Source organism: Larus michahellis, chromosome 4, assembly GCF_964199755.1.
Source record: "Larus michahellis chromosome 4, bLarMic1.1, whole genome shotgun sequence".
In the NCBI taxonomy this organism is placed as follows: domain Eukaryota; kingdom Metazoa; phylum Chordata; class Aves; order Charadriiformes; family Laridae; genus Larus; species Larus michahellis.
This window is the reverse complement of record NC_133899.1, coordinates 56433156-56454710: the sequence shown is the minus strand read 5'-3', so window position 1 is coordinate 56454710 and position 21555 is coordinate 56433156. Positions and strand designations below refer to the sequence as shown.

The 21555-nt window shown below is 34.3% G+C and overlaps 1 protein-coding gene across 6 annotated transcripts in view; it reads right to left on the bottom strand.

Moving 5' to 3' along the window:
* FMN1 (formin 1) overlaps positions 1-21555 on the bottom strand; it is a 200199-nt gene that overhangs the window by 90636 nt on the left and 88008 nt on the right. For all 6 annotated transcript variants that reach the window (XM_074584990.1, XM_074584992.1, XM_074584991.1 and 3 more), the window contains one exon: positions 1498-2279. In XM_074584990.1, coding sequence (XP_074441091.1) covers positions 1498-2279 — 782 coding nt within the window. The remainder of the gene's footprint in view (positions 1-1497; positions 2280-21555) is intronic.

Genomic DNA, 21555 nt, shown 5'->3' with positions numbered 1-21555 from the left:
AAGGGACCTTTGAAAACCATCTAGTCCTGCTCCCCTGCCACAGACAGGGGCATTTTTCACTAGACTAGGTTGCTCAAAATCCCATCCAACCTGATCTTGAAGATGAGGCATCCACAGCTTCTCTGGGCAACCTGTTCCAGTGTCTCACCAACCTCGTTGTAAAACATTTCTTCCTTATATGAAATCTAAATCCACCTCCTTTCAGTTTAAAACTATTGCCCCTTGTTCCATCACTACTGGCCTTCGTAAAAAGTCTTCCTCCATCTTTCTCATAAGCCTTCTTCATATATTGGAAGGCCGCAATAAGGTCTCCCCCGAACTTTCTCTTCTGCAGGCTGAACAACCTCAGCTCTCTCAGCCTGTCCTCACAGAAGAGGTGCTCCAGCGCTCTGATCATTTTCATGACCCTCCTCTGGACCCACTCCAACAGGTCCATGTCTTTCTTGTACTGGGAGCCCCAGAGCTGGATGCTCTCCAGGTGAGGTGAGACTCCAGGTAGGGTCTCACGACAGCAGAGCAGAGGAAGAGAATCACCTCCCTTGACCTGCTGCCCATGCTTCTTTTAGTGCGGTCCAGGATATGGTTGGCTTTCTGGAGTTCAAGCTCACTTTGCCAACTCATGTCTAATCTCAATCTATTCATCCCCTAGTCTTGATATTAAGGACTGCCCCAACTCAGGTGCAGGACCTTGCACTTGGTCTTGTTGAACTTCATGAAGTTTGCATGGACCCTCTCCTCAAGCCTGCCAAGGTCCCTCTGGATGGCATCCCTTCCCTCAAGCGTATCTAGTGCTTTTATCTCAGCACTAAATCACAATAAGATCAACAATTTTTTAATTTATTTTTATTTTTATTTTTTGAAACTATAGTGGTCTCCATCAGTACTGAGGCTGCTCCATAATGGATGCTTTATGCTACAGGTTCCTGAGCTGCATATATTTATATATATGCTTTACTTTTCCTGCTCTGACAGAATTATACACAGAGGTTAAGTTCCTGTCTAACTCTTTCTAGAATTGGAATCAGAGGATGACACAACATAGTGCTCTGAACATGGTATCACCTGAAGTGACTGGAAAGCAAAAATGAAACTCTAAGTTCTCACCTGACCAAACTTTAACATTTCAATTCTAATCCTAATTAAGATTATTTTAAAAAAAAAAATCTTTCTAACTTCTTCACTACCTTTTTCCTTTTGTTCTTATAACGAAACTTCTTTTTGTTATAATGCACATAATTTTCATTCATAATGCATATAATTTTAATTTGTATTTGATATTTTAAAATAATTTCTTATGATCTATTTTTTGACTTCTATAACAGATTCAATTTTTTTCTTAAAACGTGTAAATTCCATGCCTCGAGACTGATTCTGTAGACTGATTTTGTTATACATTCCTAGATTGTTAACTTTTTATTATTAAGTCTTAAATAGTATACATACCCTTGTATCATGGCCTATAAATAGCAACTCTAAGTCCAAATAAATATATTTTACCTGCTGCCTTGTAATTGTATCCGTGTCCAATACAAAGGCTTCATGGGACGGCTAGGTTCAATGGCAGGTTTTCGAGGGCCTTGGTTTGAAGATAAAGTGCTATTAAAAAAGAACCCAGGCCCAGGAGGTGGAGGGGGTGGAGGTAACCCAGATCCAGGCAGTGGAGGAGGAACAGGAGGTCCCAACCCTGGAAGCGGTGGTGGTGGTGGTGGTGCTTGAAAATTCCTACAGCCTTCAGAAAGTGGAGGTGGCAGTGGTGGACCAAATCCAAACTGAGATGTCAGTGAAGTTGTATCCATTGGCAAAGGTGGTGGTTGAGGAACTAAACCTGGTAGTAAAGAATCAGGAAGAGGAGGAGGAGGTGGTGGAGGTGGTGGTGGTGGTGGTGGAGGAGGCGGCAGCATTTGTTTTGGTTGACAAGATAAGACACTTTCTGAAGACTGTACATTGTAATTGTCCTTATTTTCACTTTGGGCAGAAATACTATGTGACAAAGAAGAAATATTAAGCTTTTTGGGTACTATTTGGTTATTTTTCACAGCTCTGTTTTCTTCTTCACTAGGCTTTATGAAAGTTTCTCTGTCAGTCTGTATACATACATTTCGGTATGTCTTTGGTGGGTTATCATCTTCAGTAGAAACACCGATATCCTTTGCTTTTTCGTTTCTTCTGTTTAATTTATTGTCGAGTTCATTCTTCAGATGTGCAATGGTTTCCTCAAGCTGAGCAGTTGATACAGCGTGTTCTCCACGAATATGGAATACCCTGAGTTCAAACTGAGACTGCAGAACAAGAAGAAAACAGTGCAATTATTTTTTTAAAGCATTTATTTTGTAGTAATTAAAAATCTTCAAATTTAGACTATGTTCTTACATTAAGCAAACCATATTGACAGAAATTTCCCAGTTCTAAATGACTTTATTGCAAGCTATTACATAACTGGACAACTATTAACCTTTAAAGAAAGGTGAGCAGTGTGTTCCAACAAAACTTTTTATAAGTATTCAGAACATCAATTTAACAAACTCTAACTTGTACCTTGTTTTTAAGCAGACTTACTGTTTTTTAATTGCTGAATGCAATAATTAACAGTTCATTATGGAAAAAGGGTACCTTTTTCAAATGGTATTGTACTTAATGACATGATTTTATTGACTATTTCATTTCATAAATATCCCATATATACTTAACATGTTAGAAAGTGAAAAATAGATTAAACACAACAGAAGTTGAAATTCCTCCCAAAGAAAACATTAAATAAACAAATTAAAACACTTTTTCAATCTATTAAGTGTTTTCATCAATGAAATTCAGAGGTACGCATAAATTCTTCTTCAAATTTATCCTCACTATTAGAGTAAAATTTCATTTCTACCAGATACATTTTAAATAAAATCAATATTTTTTTTTTAAATTTATTTTAAATAAAATAAATCAGTAAAATAAATCTTAGAACCAAGAGGATCAAGAGGATTTCACTAAGGTAGAAGGAAATAACAACCTTTAAAGAATATATGTAGGTAAAGATGGAAAAAAAACCCACTTTCCTTACCATATATCAGAAAAATACAAAATATTTGACACAGAAACATCTCCTTTAAATAATCCAATCCAATACTGCTATTCCAGATGATTAAGTCTCTACAAGCTATTTTCTGTTATGCCATGATACTGTCAGGCAGCTAATTGGTGTTATCTTATTTCTTTGCAAGGCAATGACTCCTGAAAGGACATTTTCCATGGTTCTTTCAGGATCTCTGTACAAAGGAAAGCCAATGTTTCAACAGAAGCAGCTTATGAGCTGTGATTTTCCCAAATTCCTGCAGGCACATCAATTTATACTTAAAAAATTCCCAAATAGTGCTGGTCAGAAGTGGCGACATAGCACTCTCTACTTATTGATCCAACCTGAGTATCAGGCCAGAGTCAATTGTTTACAGCATTAATTAATATGCGTCCAAGTCATGCATGGGTAGCTCATTATGGCAAATACAGTAGTGTAACATAATGTAATTTTATATCATACAAAGAAGCTTGAATAGACATTCAAACAATATATGTTACTTCTTACAGCAGTATGATCAGCTTGCATTCCAATAAATTTGTTAAGATAAAGTCCAAAGTAAACAATCTAAAAATTCTGGATACAAAATGCTCCTTTTCTTAATTGGAAAGTGTAAAGGTGGGAAATCAAGATTAAAGTCTTGCAAAGATAATCAAACAGAGATCTGTTTTAGTTTTATACAAGAACTAGGACCAATATGTACTAATATGGCTTTTTTTCCTTTCCTACTCTTACTCTGTCAAAGTTTGTTGTTGCTCAGCTTAATTATTAGTTCAGTTCAACTACCGCAAGATTTTCTGCCATTTGAATTGCTCCAAAGCAGTCACTTTTCTTTTTAAGCTCGGCACACTGATCAATAAATGAAGTGATGAAGTCAGTTTGCCTTAGGTAATTCAGCTATTTTGTTTATCATAGTATTTTGCCCCTATTGGACATCAAAAACTCCCTGATAGAACAATTTACTTTGAACATTAAAGATTTTCCCAGCAGTAAATCTGATGTCACCTTAAAAACACACTGTAAAACAAGCACAGTATTTAACAAAACTACTTATTACATTTAACTGGGCATGAAAGCAACTGTGGTAGTATTATATACCTTTTCACTTACAGTTTTTATTTTAATTACCTTACATGTCAAAACAAATCTTGTTTATCAAAATAACATTAAGTAATATTGAAACCTTTTCAGTTTACATAATTATGATAGTATTTTCAACAAAATTTTCAAGAATATGTATATTAATATGTACTAACTCTATATATATACACATAAATAATACATACATATTCCTAAATAAAGGTATGCTTACTGGAAAATATTTCTCCCAAAGAGATGAAATGCTTTAAAATCTTATAATGAATCAAATGGAGATCAAACAGCATCCAGTCATTCCACGCAGGTAGGATTTAAACATTCCCTTTCTGTTACGTACTATGACAAGTATGTATAAAGTCTATTACATGTTCTTTGTTATACCACAAAGGACTAGTTACATACCTTATCAATACATAGTATTAAATACTAAAGCAAACCGGTGTCTACTAAACTTAGGCACCTTTGACTCCTGAAATTAAGTTAATAACTAAAAATATTTTTTAAAACAATTACAATTTTCACTTATCTATGGCTTAAAACTTTTTTACATTTTTACATTCTAACGATGCATTATACATCGAATTCATAGTATTTTTATTATAAAGATAAGTCACTAAATTTTGCTATAGCAATTGGTGATACAGTACATATCCAAGCAAATCTTTTCTTTCTTACAATTCATAAAACAAAAGATAGGAACAATGGAATCTTTTTATACTTTATTATAAACAAATCTAACATACCGAAATGGAATATAATAGAACTATTTCCATCTCACAATTTCAAGTGGGAAATAAATCAATCAAAATTTACTTTTATACTATATGCTGTCACCAGAATCCTGAAATATTAAAAATACAATGTGAACAGAGACATTATTTATTGAATAGAAATTAGCGTTAAAAGCACTTGTGCACAACCTTTCCAGTTAAAACACTGTTTTCATCTAAATGGGAACCAAAGGTTTTTTTACTATAGTATGCATATGTCTACCAAAGCTTACTGTTTTATTTCCAGGTGTCTGTCAACAGTCCTTTAAAATGTCTATGATGGCTACATACCAATACCTGTGGCTGCTGGGAAGAACCAATTTTTAGCTGAATTCAAATCTACTGGGATTTGAATAGATACAGTTCAAATTATTCAGCATCTTGTTAGTGAATCACGTCAGCAATTATTACTATTGTGTTGGCAATATACCTAGTCTGTTTCCACGGCATGCCATGTACTCCTAGACACTTTGGGAACTGCTGTTAAGACGAACAATCACCAAACACTAACATCAGAATATAATAGTTTGGTCGCAGATATTTTAAGCAGAATGAAATGGAAAAAATTTCAGCAGGAAACAAGATGCCTGAGGGAGGGAAGGTGCGGGAAGAAGGCTGGAGAGACAGAAGATATGGGAAGAAAGATGGAAACTGAAGCTTAGAAAGCCACCCTATGCAGCATGAATGAACATGAGTTAATCCTGAAGAAGAGTAGATGATTTGGAAAATTATCAGAGTAAAATGTCTGCGTAAATTTCTATATAAAATGAAAGCAAGACATTATGAAGAACAATTCCGGAGATGTTAATTGGCATGCTTTAGATGTACAGGATAACAATTTTTTCATTTGAAAAAAGGATTTGCCACTCTGATGACTTGTTTAGAAACCTGGCAGCCCGCTTGACAACAACATCCATATATGAAAAATTGTGATTGTGTATGTAAATTCAACACCCAAGAAACTAGTGCAAGGAACACATTTTTCTACTCCCCTGACCATTTCACTTTCTTGCAGCATTACTCCCCTCTTTCAGAGTTTATCAAATTAAGCCCTCAGGCTTTGGCATGCAGAGGATCTCTGGCCTCTCATTGTGTCAATGACTGTTGACAGTCAGTCAGTGACATTATCTAGTTTTTGTTATATATTTCTCCCTCTCCTGTACACACACACAAAATTGATACTTACAGCTGCCTAAATTTCCATGAGAGTAGAGATATATCTTCTCCAGATTACTGTTACAAATACCGGATTAGAGGCAGGTACATTTCAATAAAGCCTTATTATTACTATTTCCTCTTCCTATTCCAGCTCAAAAGAAAATATAAGTATATAAATAAATGTATTGTAAAAGCCTTAATGTGCCGAAATATGATTTCAATCAGAAATTTGAAAGTACCTCCTGAGTATATTAAAGCTAATCCCCACAGCTATATGCTACTGAAAAAAATTGCCTTGCCTTGGTACAATCTTTCTTGCATTCATTGTCAATATTAAACATGCAAACAATGCTATGCTAATATGTCAAAGAACACTGTAATTTTATCAGACAAGGAAGCGGTCTGAAAATACCTGCTACAATTCGAGAATGAGACCTGCATTGCACGTAGCCACTGAGGGGACTGATCAGTAGTATGGCAAATCTAGGGGAAAAGGGTCTGCAAAGGACAGCATATCGCTAATTGATCACGAGTCAACAGCTCCATATTAGAATATATAAATAGAAATGTCATATGCAAAAAAAGTAATCCTTGTGCTCTGTTCAGCTACTAAAAGCTGTGTATGTTCAGTTAAAGAAAAATGCTGCCCCTGTGGTCATGATCACTGCTATTGAAATCTGGGGCAGCTCATTCCCTATTGATTTTCTAGGTTCAACCTACATAGCACTTTGTCTCCGCCTCACCCTTACTGGATGATAACACTTCCGTTGTTTCCTCAGTTTCTTGGTTTTTCTATTGCTGAAGCATACTTCCCTTGCACCCTTAAATTTGCTTTGCAAAGTGTAATTCAGCTTGACTGTTGTCAACTGTCCTTTTGATCCTATGCTTTTCTGACCTCTAAAACTAAGCTTCCTGGCTGATGCTCCTCTTTTTCCATTCTTCCATAGGCTCTCTGCTTCCACCCAATATCCATTTTGAAGAGGTTGAATAAATATGCAGTTCCATCTATCCCTCTCCCTGATAAGTCTTACTTTCCTTCCAAACCTGCGTTTGCTTGGAATGCAGGTTTCAGAGTTTTTGCACCTCCAATTCTGACTAAATAAGGTCTGTGGGTATTTGCTATTCAAGCCTTGCCAGTACAGCTACACTCACAAATGACTGACTGTAATTTCTCAGGGTTTGTCTGGTATCTGCCATTGGAGTGGACACGATCCATTTTCCTTGAGTACAATCACCTCACCACAGCAAATGATCCCAGCTGACTCTCAGTTCCCTTAAACACATTCATATATAAGCACAGAAGACCTGGATTACCCTCTTCCTAAAATTATACTACTGTTAATGGGTAAAATAAAAGCCACCCCTAAAAAAAAATAAATTAAAAGCAACCCTCTTACTAAAATACATGATATTGCCATGATACAAAGATGATTATGCAAATATCTAAAATATTGATACACTCTAACCTGGAAAATAATAGGAGGTTTTGGAATGGCTTTCTGATATGTTCCTATCTTTTCCCCTTACACCCAGCCCTCTGCTGTGTGACTCCAGTGACTTCCTTTTGGCACCTGCTAAGTGACTTGACACAGCACAAAGAAAAAAGGCAAGACGTATTTTCTGAAATAATGCCAACAAGTTCAGCATTGGTCCCGTGAGACTCAGGAACATATGACACTTATGTTCAAAGGAAGAAAAAGCACAAAAATTGAATCGGTGTACCATACTTCCATTAACCATTACAGTCTCAGATGATAGAGCACGTAATTAATCACAAAAGAAAAAGACTAAATCCTGTCATTCAGAATGTAACCTACAGGTTGTCTAAATGTCTTTGAAATGATAATGTGGATTGACACAGACAAATCTCGATACCAACGTGAGAGCTTTTCTCTGTGTTCTGATAGGTGATAGAAGGATTACAGTCTCATTTTAATACAGTCAATGTACTCAATTATAGTCTATATAGTCAATTAATTGCAACCAACTCAAGTAGATTTGCTGTTACTGCTTTATATAATGTGATTTTATATGGACTAAGACTTTCTAATCATGACATAGAATTGCTCTGACATGAAAAGTTTTAGAACAATTTGTATGTATGAATATAAGAAAACCATAAATCTCGACAGCAATCCACATCCAAAAATCAGTTGCTGTCTTATTAGTCAAGACTTATTTGCACCATAAATGCTTCAAAATATCCTGAGAAGTGTAACAGTAAGACATAAAACAAAGTTCTTTAAAACACAGTTTAGAGGAAGCAATATGCAGAACTTTTGCTTTGAAACGAGCAAGTTAATGCTTCACTGTTAATATTTTTTCACTAGTGTTTACAGTGCAATTCTACTCTGAAAAGCGACTGTGTAAAAATGGCACGTCTTTAATGAACAAAGCTGTTCTATGTATATCAGAGACAGACCTCTTCTTTAACTGAGAAACACACACTTTTACTACTTTTTACTCTAATTAGCCTGGAAAAACAACATAGTAGAGGGAAAGTGAGCTCAATTTTATTCCATTCTCTGACTTTATACACTGATTGTTACATCTAATTAGTTACTTACGCCAAATTAAAAAAAAAAAAAGGAACAAAGAAGACACAAAGTATCTAAGGATATGGCTTCTAGAAGTGGAAATGCCCAGGGGGAAGGGAGGGAGATTTAAAAAAAAAAAAGAGAGAGAGAGAGAGAAATAAAAGAAAAAAGAAAAAAGGTAAGAATTATTGAGTTGCCAATGAAAAATATTTTTATAGACTTTACAGCTTTTTTTTCTTAATAGTATTTTGTCCATCAAAGTACTGTGCATAGAAAAGAGAGGAAAACCACATTTTTCACAGACAGCCTCTGACATTTTGGTTTTGTTCATTCCAACTAATTTCATCTTCAGTTTTTGGAAGAGCTCACACTTTTTATTCTTGTATTGTGTTGACAAAGAAAAAAAAGTCTTTTTTTGTTAAATCTCTGTCCTTGAAAAAACATACATTTGTTTTAAATTTTAACAACAATCAGAGATTTAGAAAAGGATTTCTCAGTGAAAAAAAATTAAACTTGTGCCAAATTACATAAAAATCAAAATTCCTCTCTAACAAATATAATCAGTTACATCTGGTAAATCACCATTTTCAAGGGTATGCAGTAAGCATTATTCTTACACCTCTTAGTGAAAAAGTAAGCTAAATGATTGACCATTCTCAAACATTCCCAGAGCTCTAAATATTTGTATAGGCTATGTATACAGAGCCCAATTCTCTTTCAAATTTAAAAATATTAAATACATAGTTTTATAGAGGAAAATAGCAAAAGTAGTTGGGAGGAAATTTGGCCATAGCGGGTATACAGAACATTGTTTTTCTATGTATTTTTGAGTATTTAGTTATTTAACAATTATTGGCATTTGGGTAGTTGAGAAAGAAATACAGCCTTATAGCCAGTAATTTTGGAGTACAAAATTATTGGTATAGCACATCATTAAAATATGCCCAGTTACCTGTAACATGCATATATTTTTTTTAAAAATACCATGTGCATGATTACTTATATATAGGAATATAGATGGCTTAAAATTCACATAGCATTTTAAGCACTAATTCACTTTAAGTTTGATAATTTAAATATTTACTGTGAAAATATATATTGAGTTTGATATGTTAGGAAATACAACTTCTGATTTAAGAACACCTGCAACTACTTGTAAAGACTGATTTGTGATTCTTTGAACAACTACCCTATTTCTACAAGGATATATTATGAAGAGATCCTCAATCTCAGGTTACTACACTTAAGTAAAACCTATAAATAGACACCAAGCATGTAGCCATTTGAGTACACATTAAAAAAAAATAAGATATTATTCTTCCAACAACTAAATTGCACAATTATTCAACTTTGTAATTAAATTGCATTTTGACATGCCAAATATCATCAAACATCCAAACCCCAAAGCAGATCTTTAATAGTTTAACTATTTAAAATAGCATAGTAAAAATCTCTATTCATAAAAGGGAAACATAGATGATCAAGTTGTATATCTTGTATTAAGAATTTTAATAATTAAGTATTTGAGTCTATCAGTTGCACATTTACAATGTCTCAGAATGCACCTTCCATAAGAATTTCCTTCCTTACTTAATATTTTATAGCCATACTTAACAGTTGGATTGCTCTATATAAACAATGTATATTCATATAATGAATGAAGTTGTTAAAAACTCTGTTAGATTATAAAATGCTGATTATAATAAATGATAGATTATAATAAATGTTAGATTATAATAAATATTAGATTATAACATTACTGCAAGCTTAAGGAAGTTGTTACAGAACGTGTAAGAGAAAACAGAAACCTTGATGCAGTTAACATTTCCAGCCTTTATAAGACTTGTACTTATACTATCTGAAGGTCTGACTAATGAAAAAAAGGATTGTCAGTATAAGTGCACAAGTCATGTGAGCTATCTAGCAGAAAGAACAAAGTAATGCCATCAACCCGGAATTTCGAATTCATTCATGAATTTCTCCTTCCTATGCCACCAGTCCAGATGGATACAAAATAAAATCAAACCTTGTATTTCTAGACTGGTATACAGGGAATGAGATGGTAAAGAAGTTTTGCTATTTCTTCCCTCTCTCACCTTTTTCATTGTACTGAAATAATTGGTATGATACACTTCACTTCATCTTTTTCCTTGTCATGTCTGGAAGAAACACTATCTAACCAAGATCAACTTCAAAAAAACAAACAGGTAAATGAACAACTGAACAAATGTATGAGAAAGCAATATGCTCAATACAAGTAGGTATTTAAAGGTGACCTTAGGAAAAATTATTTTTGAGAAATGCACTATGTTTTGTACTCTGTCTAATCTTATTTCTGGTATTTTCTTATTCTTTGTTAGAAAATCTTCAAAACCAGCAAACTGCATGTCTCAGAATACAGAAAATCAATGAGAAAATGAAGGTATTAACATAATAATATGTACTCTCCCTACCGCAAAAACATCTACATCAAGCACAGCTTTTTTATAGTGAGTATTTAAATTAACATATTCTTACATTTTCTTGTATGTTTATATGTTTCTAATATTCTTCCAATTCATTGTTCCAGTTTCAGTCAAAACTATTTTGGATGTAGCCAGGAACATGTTCTTCATGGCACTTCAGAATTAGTTTGCATTTATAACACACTTTGAATACTACTGTTCTATAGACTCAGTTCTGCATACAAAGTTAAGAAACATTCATTAACATCTTCAGCTACCCCTCACTCTCGTCTCTCTGTATAGTATGTCAGTTGTATTACCCCTTTGCTTTGCTCCCTGAACTCATTTCCTAGCAATTCCCAGTGCCGGTTTTCTCTTTGTCTTTTCTATTTCATCTTCTGTGCATATTCAACTGCATACTACATGGGAAATGTGTGACTGAAATGACTATATTCATTATAGGCTTGTTGTCACCCCTCACTTTTATTATGTTAATATAAAATTATTCTTCTCCTAAATTAAATCCCATTCTATAGCAATTTGATTCTTTATATATGCTTTCTGCCTTCTCTTCCTCCTCTTCGCTATTTTCCAGAATCCTGAATCAATAATAGCCAGACTACCATCCTTCCAGTTGCAAAGCCTGTGTGATTATCTCTAACAAGAAGTGCCTGTCAAAAGATTTGCAAGCTTTTGGCAAGTGCATTTGTATATATTGAGTCTAGCAGCTCTATAAAGACATTAATTAAGAAATAGCTGGGTTTTTAAAAAAAAAAAAAAATATATGTACCGTAAGTTAAAATAAAACAACACACAAATGGAACTTATTAAGTACGTCTGTTGACAAAGGAATACAGTGGGAGCCGGAACTGAATCAGCTCATTCTATTCTTTCACACTAGTGCTACGCTTTCAGCGACCATCTAAGTATAAAGGTGACAAACACACCTCCATTTCACCACTATAGGAAGAGCATGAACAGCCACGCAAAGCAGCTCTATGATGCAAGGACTCGGTAGCTGTTTTCTGACCAGGACCATGTACTGCAAGGGACTATTCCATACAAGACAGAAACCACCCCTTGCATTATAGACTGCACGCAGTTCTATGATTTTCTAAGCTTCAGCATTTCCTCTTCCAGCTGTTTGTGGACCTTCGATTCTTTCTTAATGCTCTGTTGTCTTTTCCATGCTCCTCACAGAGTGATTTCCAGGTTGCCTTAAAGTTTGCGTTCCTCATCCTGATTGCCTTGTGTCTGCTCTGCAAATGTTTCTGTAAAATTACATTCATCCAGGCTGTGTTTCCTGAACATACACATATCCTTCCCTCAGTCTTTTCCTTGCTAATAACTACCATCCAACCATTTCAGATTACACAAATTAACTCACTTGGAGAATTTTGTTATACAATACATAGATCACAACAGCTCATCTCTAGTCCTTGCTTTTCTACAGCTGTCCTATTTACATGTAGCTGTACTCAGATGAACCCTCTTATTAAGAGTAAATTCCTCCCCCTCTCTGTAACTTCTAATCAAACACCCAGATAGAACTCTTGATGTGTCCTTGAAGTTTCTTGGTAATCTCTCAAAATCCTGTAAATATTATGAATTCCAATATATGGAAAAATATCTCTAATAATGTTCATCGTACTCCACAGCATACTCCACATTTATGTCAACTATTATGTCAACTTTAGCACCTGCTAAGCGCTGTACTCTACTGTGTCATCTCTGTACCCACAGAGAAATCTCCCTGGAATCTAAATCCTTCTTGAATCTGATAGATACATCAAGCAGAAAGTTATTGTCACTAACTTCTTGCCACAGGCACATTCGCTAAGCAATGTCATCCCTTGAGATAAATGATAGCACTTCTAAAAAATTTTACTGAATATTACTGAATAAAGCCAACTGTTAACAACACGTGCTTAAAGGGGTTATTTCAGGTTATTAATAAATAAATATTAACAGCAGATCATTTAGCATTTTATGTAGATTTTATATGTTTGGTAGGTAACATAACATTCCAATTAATACTAAAGTTTCTGTTCATTTGAATGGATGTTTTTAAAAAGAATAAAACTATGAAAATATTAAACTGACAAAAACCAATATAAGCCTGCATGTATGTCAGGTAGCAGTGAGAAGGGAATACCACACCTACTAGAATTTTGTAAGTAAGTAGTGTATAGCAGCTACAAGAAGCCATGTAACATTCAATACATGTCACACCATGCAGAAAGGGAGCGATCCTTGCAGAAAGTGACGACGTGTTGATTATTCCTAAATGTAAGCTATCTTATGCTGGAAAAAAATCCCCCTACGCAGTTTGTAAGAAAGAGGTGGCCAACTAAATTGAGACCTACCCGTAAATTTCAAGGAAAACTGAGACTTTCACGGACAATTTCATTGGTAAAATCTCTACATATTGTTAAACTCTGTTAAAGATTTAAATTTTGCAGAATGGAACGAGGCAATTCAGCATGCAACAACACATCAATAAATGTAAATCATATATTGCATACAACTTCTCTGAGGCCAAGCTAATTAAAGAATGAAACCACATCATATGTTAAAAATTCATTTCAAACTTTTGTGGAACTAGGACCATGAACAATTAACATGCAGAAACCAAACACGATAACAACAGCCTTTCCTGTCACTAACATTGTAATTACTTCCCTATTCCATTTCTCACATGCAGCTGCCACCTTAGTCTTGGGACAGCCTAGGTTACTATGTCTCTATAGATACAAAAACAATAACACCTATGCTTTGTGGTGGCGTTCAAAAGGCTATATCCAAGGAGAAAAAAAATAAATGTTGCTATTCAAATATTTTAAAATACAATATATAAAAATATAGACCAGTATTTAAAATTCTATTTTAATTAATCACTTGTTTTGATGACAATTTACTTTAAAGAAGTCACACTATTTCTCATTTGCCAGGGAAATCATATGAATCATTACTTTTACTGATACGTATAACTATTTGGCATGTAAAATGTGAAAGCAATGCAAAAAATGGCTGAAAACACATTGAAGATGAAGTTTCAGTGACAAAAACTGCAGAGGCAGCATGGATCCAATAAGAAAACTGATTGTAGTAGAGAGCAAGTTGTCTCTGATCTTGGGAGAATGTTTTTGGACACCTAACAGCTTTTTTATTACTGCGGCTGATTAAAATGAAAAGCCTTACTACTAAAATGTTCTTTTTGATGAGTTTTTTTGCCATGAACTATAGACCTTGCAGTCCAGTGGGATACAAATCCTTTGATCCTGTGCAGTCACATAAATTCAAAGTCGTAAAACAACATTGAATTTGATTTTATTAGTGTGGTTGACGTTGCCAGAATTGTAATACAACCTTGTTTTTCTTCTCTTTTCTTCCTTTTCTTTTGGGGAGGGGGTGGAGGGGAAAGGAGAGTTTACTGTCAACATTGCTTCACAGTATAAAGAACTAATTTCTTTGGCAACCAGACTCCAAGATTAAGCCATTATAACAAAGCTTTGCAACTACACAGGAAAGTAATGATATATATCACGTTCTGCTAAGTTGCAACCAATGATTTGGTTGAAGCAAAAGTCGAAGCAAAAAGCAGTGTAAGCACAGCACACGGAAAACACTAAGCAAAGATAAAGTTTTATATCTAGAGAAGGATAATGGGCAACAATGAATACTACTTTTCAATAGGAAATATTCAGCCAAATAGTGCTATAAATTTACTATGAGAATAAAATAAAGGAACTCTACACGTAGGAATTGAAGATTTTCCTTCTTTATGAACATAATTTTTTGTCTCATACCTACACTGAGGAGATGACTACCCTCTCCACCAATATTACAGAGTTCACATGTGCAATGAAAACAATTAAAAGATTCTGAGATGTAGCAAGCCGTTCACTTCCTATCTATGGAGGGAAATTAATTTTCTGGGGCCTTTTTGACACCAGATAGTGAAATAACAACAGAGGCTTGATTTTACTTTAAGGAACATAGTCACCTAAAAGAGTAAATCCCTGATGCTTACAATTCCCACATTCCTCACGTGATATAGAAAAGGACCTCAACATATCAAAACAAATGGATTGCTTGATGAAACAGTTCTACCTTCAACATAAAATATATTATACTACAAAAAATACTTTCGCTATAGCAAAGGAAATGAAGTCAGAGGTTAATTTCACATTCAGCTTCACATTCAGAAAACAACAGTTTTCATTAAGTAACACACTTTCTACGGAAGGACAAAAAAAATCTATTCCTTTCCTCACAACCTCATTATAGAAAAGATTTTCTGAAATAGATATAAATAGAAAAGATACAATACTTACCTCAATTACACTGATTAAATAGAAAATTCAAACTGCAGATATCCTTGTCAAAGCAAAGTATATGAGGAGAAACTACGCACACAAGGTTATCTTTCATGACTTCTATCTTTAACCAGGAAGCTTCCAATTTTGCAGATATTATCATAAACTTTAGTGGTAAAAGCAGAAGACAGTCTTTAAATACTCATCAATCAGGCAACATTTAGAAGAAAACCCAACACTGTGGGTTCTTCTTTTTTAAGAACTTTTTTAAGAACTTTTTTAACTAGTCTTCTTTTTAACATTGTAGAGATGTTTATGCTACACTTGGCAGATAAAGATACTAGTGCACTTATCTAAGATACAGCTTATGAACTCCAGAGGTTCTGCCTGGATAACAGAATTATAACACCAATTATGGAAATGACTCTGTAATAGTGTAAAAGACATACCTACTTTAAACTAATGTATACTACACACTTATTATGCATCATCACATTCTTCTAGATGTTCCCATTATGGAATTTGAAGAAAATGTGGCATGCAAAAATATTTTTAAAAAAACCAACCTTGTTCAATTACTCAAAATGGAAAACTACAAGTGTCACTGTCAGATCAACCTTAATTTTCTCCCTCTCCATCAACATATCCATGTAGTGCAGCTATGCAGAAACTTTCTCTTTGACAGATCATTCAGTGAACATGATGGGAGGTATTCCAGACAATAATAAAAAACTGTATTATGAAAAAGCTGTGAGCTTTTAAGACTTCTGCATTATGTGTGCTGAAGTTGAAAGGTATATAATTAACAAAGCATGGAACCTCAGGAAGAGACACAACAGCATTATAGTAAAGGCATGATAATGCTGACCTGGAAAAGGAGATTCTATACTGCAGAGTTCCTGCAAGATGAGTCACAAGTCATTGTAGTCTGTTTCTCAAGTGGTAACCAATGATACACCTTATTTTCTAAGCAACTATCTTGAGATTAAGTTAAAAATGAACTGTGATGTGAACATATATGCAAATGTAAACATCCTAATAAGTATATTATACCTTAGGTTTCTCTCCATAAATTATTATTATTATTATTATTACTATTAATAATAATAATAGTAATATATGCCCATCTGAATACACATTGAAAAATCGAGTTTATATTTCCTGACAAATTAAAACTTGTGACACTGGAAAATCCATAATGAAACTATGTATACTCAGATCACATTTTGATTAATAAACAAGGGAGGGTGTTACTCACTGACCAACAAAAAAAAATCAAATACTGAATAGACTGCATTCATTCCATGATACATGTTGTGGGGAAAATTGTCCACTTATAAGTAGAGCCTGTATTCTCAAGATTCTGCAATCTATCTCTTACAGTCTTCTGTCTTAACTTCTGGACTACTTCTTTCCCCCTCCAGCTTGCTAGTCTTGTCCTAGTAACTCTACTCACCACTTTCTACCTAAAGCTCCACCTCTCACATCTCCATACATCTTTCCAGCTCTTGTAGTCTGCTTCAAATTCCAGTGGCTTTTCTTTCACATTGCCTCATCAAAAAGGGAGTCAGGAGAGAGGGTCCTAGCTTTCAGTTTCAAAGCATCCTTTGAAGAGTGATCTCCGCCTATCCAAGAGTAACTTGTGGCACCCATTAATCATAGAATCATAGAATGGCTCGTGTTGGAAGGGACTTGAAAGATCACCTAGTTTGTGTTATTTTGTAACAACTTGGGTGGCTTTGGTATCTTCAGTGGCTTTGTGGAAATGGCACATTAAAAATTTGGTCAGCACCAGAAAATGCAATACAACAAGCAGTAGATTTGCAAAATCAGAAGTTGCTAAAATTGCTAAAATCTGAAGTCTTTACTGAATATGAGAAAAAATAGTTTTGTTTCAAAAGTTCAACTTCTAATTTCAGATGCATTTTACCTCTATCAGCAAAATGTCCATCCTTGACAAATTTGTCCCTGTTCTAAAAACAGGAATATTAGAGCCAACAGTTTTAAAATACAGAAAATTATGTATTTCATTCAGAGAAATGGCTTACAGTTATTAGATTCAAATAAATATCCGGTGTAGTAAATTTCAAAAAGCAGGTAATTTTGAAAAGGAGGCATGGGGTACATGTTTTCAAAATCAAAATGGTAAGATAAAATTGATACTACTTAATTTTTAGTGGCTTTTATACTCATTTCACTTCATTTCTCTTGTAGAGAATTATTTCCTATTTTACAGAGGTCTTCTAAGTCTGTCAAAATAAAATGTCGTCATGTTCATAGTATGCGTTCTACTTTATTCGCCTGAGTACATAACATATTTGCTCAAGGTGACGGGATAAATTAACTTGCACAAACTATGATAAATGCAGGGTTTTATAATGAAACTTTTTAGAAGAGTTTCATTGTAGCCCTAATTAAGCAGTGTTTTGTAATGTGTCTAAATTTGAGTAGGAGCTCGGTCTTGCTGAAGTTTTATGGCTATAAATTATCTTGTCAATCTCTACATACATTTTAACTATATAATACCATGTCTGTGTCCATGTGCTGAAACAGAGTTGAAGAGATTTTTACTGTATTCAATATACGGAATATAGTCTGTTGTAACTTCTTAAATAAACAGGAGAATCCTTGGATCAACATGTGGAATTAACAGCATTCTGCAGCTGACATGAAGTCTAAACAATCCCAAGTTCTTACAGTGAAACTGTATTGATGAAAACAAGAGCGGCAATATAAGACACTGCAAGTAGCAGTGAAAAGAAACCAACACAAAGAAAGAAAAGAGTCTTCCTGCATAATCAAGGTATCTGATAAGAAAACAATCACAATTTAATCATATGATTAAAAGAAAATAAGGATGAAAAGCACCTATTGTATCAAAAATATGGAAAATAGGAAGTCAGTGGAGGAGAAGGAGGGGGAGAATTTTGCTTAATGTAAGTATCAGAGCACAGCAGAGATACTTAAAACTTCATCAAGAATTTGATTATACAGTATGACATGAATACAGGCATTATAATGTGCAAGTTTTTAAAACATTAATAAGCACTGAGCTGGGGAATATCTTCATAAACCATGAAGAATTGTTCCAAGCTTCCTTTCTGAATGAAGATGCAATTGTTAACAAGTGGTTCCAAAGAGATTAAAGTGCATCTTGCTAGCTCGCTCTTTGTGTGCTTGTATGCACCCTGTAGAAAGTTATTGTTTTATTGCTCTTGTCCTTTGTTACCTATCCCTAGTCTGCTACTGCACCTTCTCTAGCACTGTCCATGCAAATTTTTCGTTACGGGGTGATTTTTCCCCTGCTGGGATTTTTCTATTTCAGGAAACACATGCTTTAACGATAATCTTGCTCCCACTGTCTGGGAGGTTTAGGAGTACTGAAATTTATATTTTAATACAATTTCATAGGATTTCAGTCTCTTCTTTCTCACATTTTTTATGCTTTTCTCAATCTATTTATTTTCACTGTCTTGCACTGCAGAGAGGCTCCGCATGGAATAAGAATTCCTTCATTAGGACAAAGTAGCCAAGAAGATCCATAAAGACACACAGTACACACACAGTGGTGAAACCCTACATTTGCAGCTAAGCACAAAAGACTGAAACATTTCAAGTTAGGCGAGAGTAGTATCAATAATTAACCACAAGCTGGGAGACCTTCATCAGTAACACCACATGGAAACCCTGAAAAGCCTGAACAGCTCATTAGGAAAGACTGACTAATAAACCCTTGCTGACCTTGGCTGCTCCTTTGAGCTGCAACTCCACTTCACCATTCAGAAGCATACATGATACAGATTTTCTTCTATTTGTGCTTGCTGGGACATGAAAATCCATCAAAGAACACAAAAAGCAGCTAGCCACTTTACAGATGCATTTCATCTTGTAAAGGTTAAAAACAACAATCTCAGCATCCTGAAGCAAAATTTTATTATCAAAAGTCAGCACATAATCTGCTTAAATGTTGTTTTGTTAAGTACTGAAAAGTATCAAAGCTTTCAACACTATTCGTCATTGTACTATTTGTCCGTTGGACATAGATTTCAAAACAGTGATTTCTAAGAAACTGTGAAATCTCTAACCTACGCAAGAATTCATATACGTGCACAGAAAACTGGGGGCGAGGGGGAATTTTAAAATTTATTTTTTCCAGAAAGGAATGTTAAAGATCCCTACCTAAGAGCATCCAGGTCAGAAATTTTACACTTTGTTTTAATAGACTATATACAAAAGAGAAGATTTAGACAAATTCAGATATTTTAAAATGTTTTGATTTGGTGGTAAAGCATCTAATTTCTGATGTTCTTTCTGAAGCTGAAATGAAATTTCACTTTTCCATATAAGTAAAAGACATTTTAAATTGTCAAAGTAAAAATTAAATCACCCACTTCTATAAAAGAGGTTTTTTTGACAAGCATTCTGGCATACAACAGCTTTCAGCACTATTGATCATTGCCTCCCACAGTCAAATTACAAATTTCAAAAAGTAGCAGGGAGAAGCAGCACCTTTGGTTATACTCATGTTATAATTCAAGAGCAATGGAAGCATTCACAAAGGGAAGCACACTGACGATGAGGGAAAACCAATGGGAAAGTGAAAAGACAAAGTGCCAGGGAAGAACTTGTGAGCCATGAGAGATGTAAAAACAGATTTGTAAAAGAATGAAAAGGTCGTCACACAGTAAGGCTTTATTACTTCAGTAACTGAGAAAACGCTTTTATGGCTTTGTTGTCCCAGTACAAAATAAAAATACATCTTTTTGAAATTATAAGACAATTTTGACTGGTGCTATGACTTTCCCTTTCACGTTCCTTTTTCTTTCACATTTTTCGACCTTTTTCTGTGGCACTTCGAGGCACTGATCTTTAATCTCAATTTATGATACGAAATTGTCTTCATAGTTAAGCCAGTTCTTCTGTGAAAAGGAAACGACTTTCTACCTACTTCTACATTTCAGCTCTTGAAACTTTCACAAAAATGCAAACATTACTAAGGAGACCACAAAGGTCACTATGAACACCCCATGATACATTCTTCTCTAAATGAGGCCAGCCTGTTCTTCCATAGTGTCAACGGCAGTTATACATCAACTGCATTACCATTCATTATTTCTTAAGTTTCAAGAATATGTTCATAACTGTGTTAGATGTAACTACAGGTATTTCTTTCTAAAATTTGCAATGAGATACTTCAAGAGACCTAGAACTATTGTTTTATTATATATAATATTTATTGTATAATTTACAAGCAAGCTATAGTTTATATTTTATTGCTACCAAATATCTATTATTGTCTTATAAAGTATATCATATAATGTGCATCAGTAGTCTATTACAATATTTTGATTTAATGCTAAGTCATTGTCATCTACTTAGTTGGTTATTAGATACTGTAGACTTGGTATTGTAGGGAAAAATACTATTAAGACGATGACAGCTACTACATATCTATTGAGCAACTTAGATTCTGGATCCATAAAGTGTAATCTAATTTCTGATCTAAAACTCAGACCGCCCTAGATCCACAAATAATGGGCAGGATGTTACCACCACACACACTCTCACAGTTTAGAAGGAAGTATGAAACTTGCACATATATAGAGAAGCTGTGACGTGCTCTGGGAACTTCTGAAAGACTTAGATGACATCTAGTGGGAGGAACAGGAAAAGTTAAAAATTCAACAGTGAAGAACAGAAATAGTTTGTCTTAAAAATATCTTATTCAATTTTTTGTAAATAATAGTTGAAAAATTCAAGAAATGCTTTGAAAACAGCACCTAGTAAATGCAGCTAAAGTAAATGGGTAAAAACTAAGTATTTATGTCTACTATACATACCCTTTCTAAAGATTACCTTCAAGTGTATGATTCATTTGAATTATGTACATTAATAAACCCACTAAGAGATTTTCTTAGTTATTCTGATTGTTATGCAATATGATATGGTATGGATTCATCAATAATTGACTTGGTGTAATAAATTTTGTTAACTAATATGCAAGCTACATGACTAGAATTGATTTCAAGTGACATCAGAAAAAGGAACAAAACTTTAAGTTACTCTGATAACACAAAGATGGCAACATAAAGTAAACACAATACTGCCATTCACGCTCCCTAACCAGTGATTGTTTTACATCCTTCAAGACTGTTATATTCGCTGCAA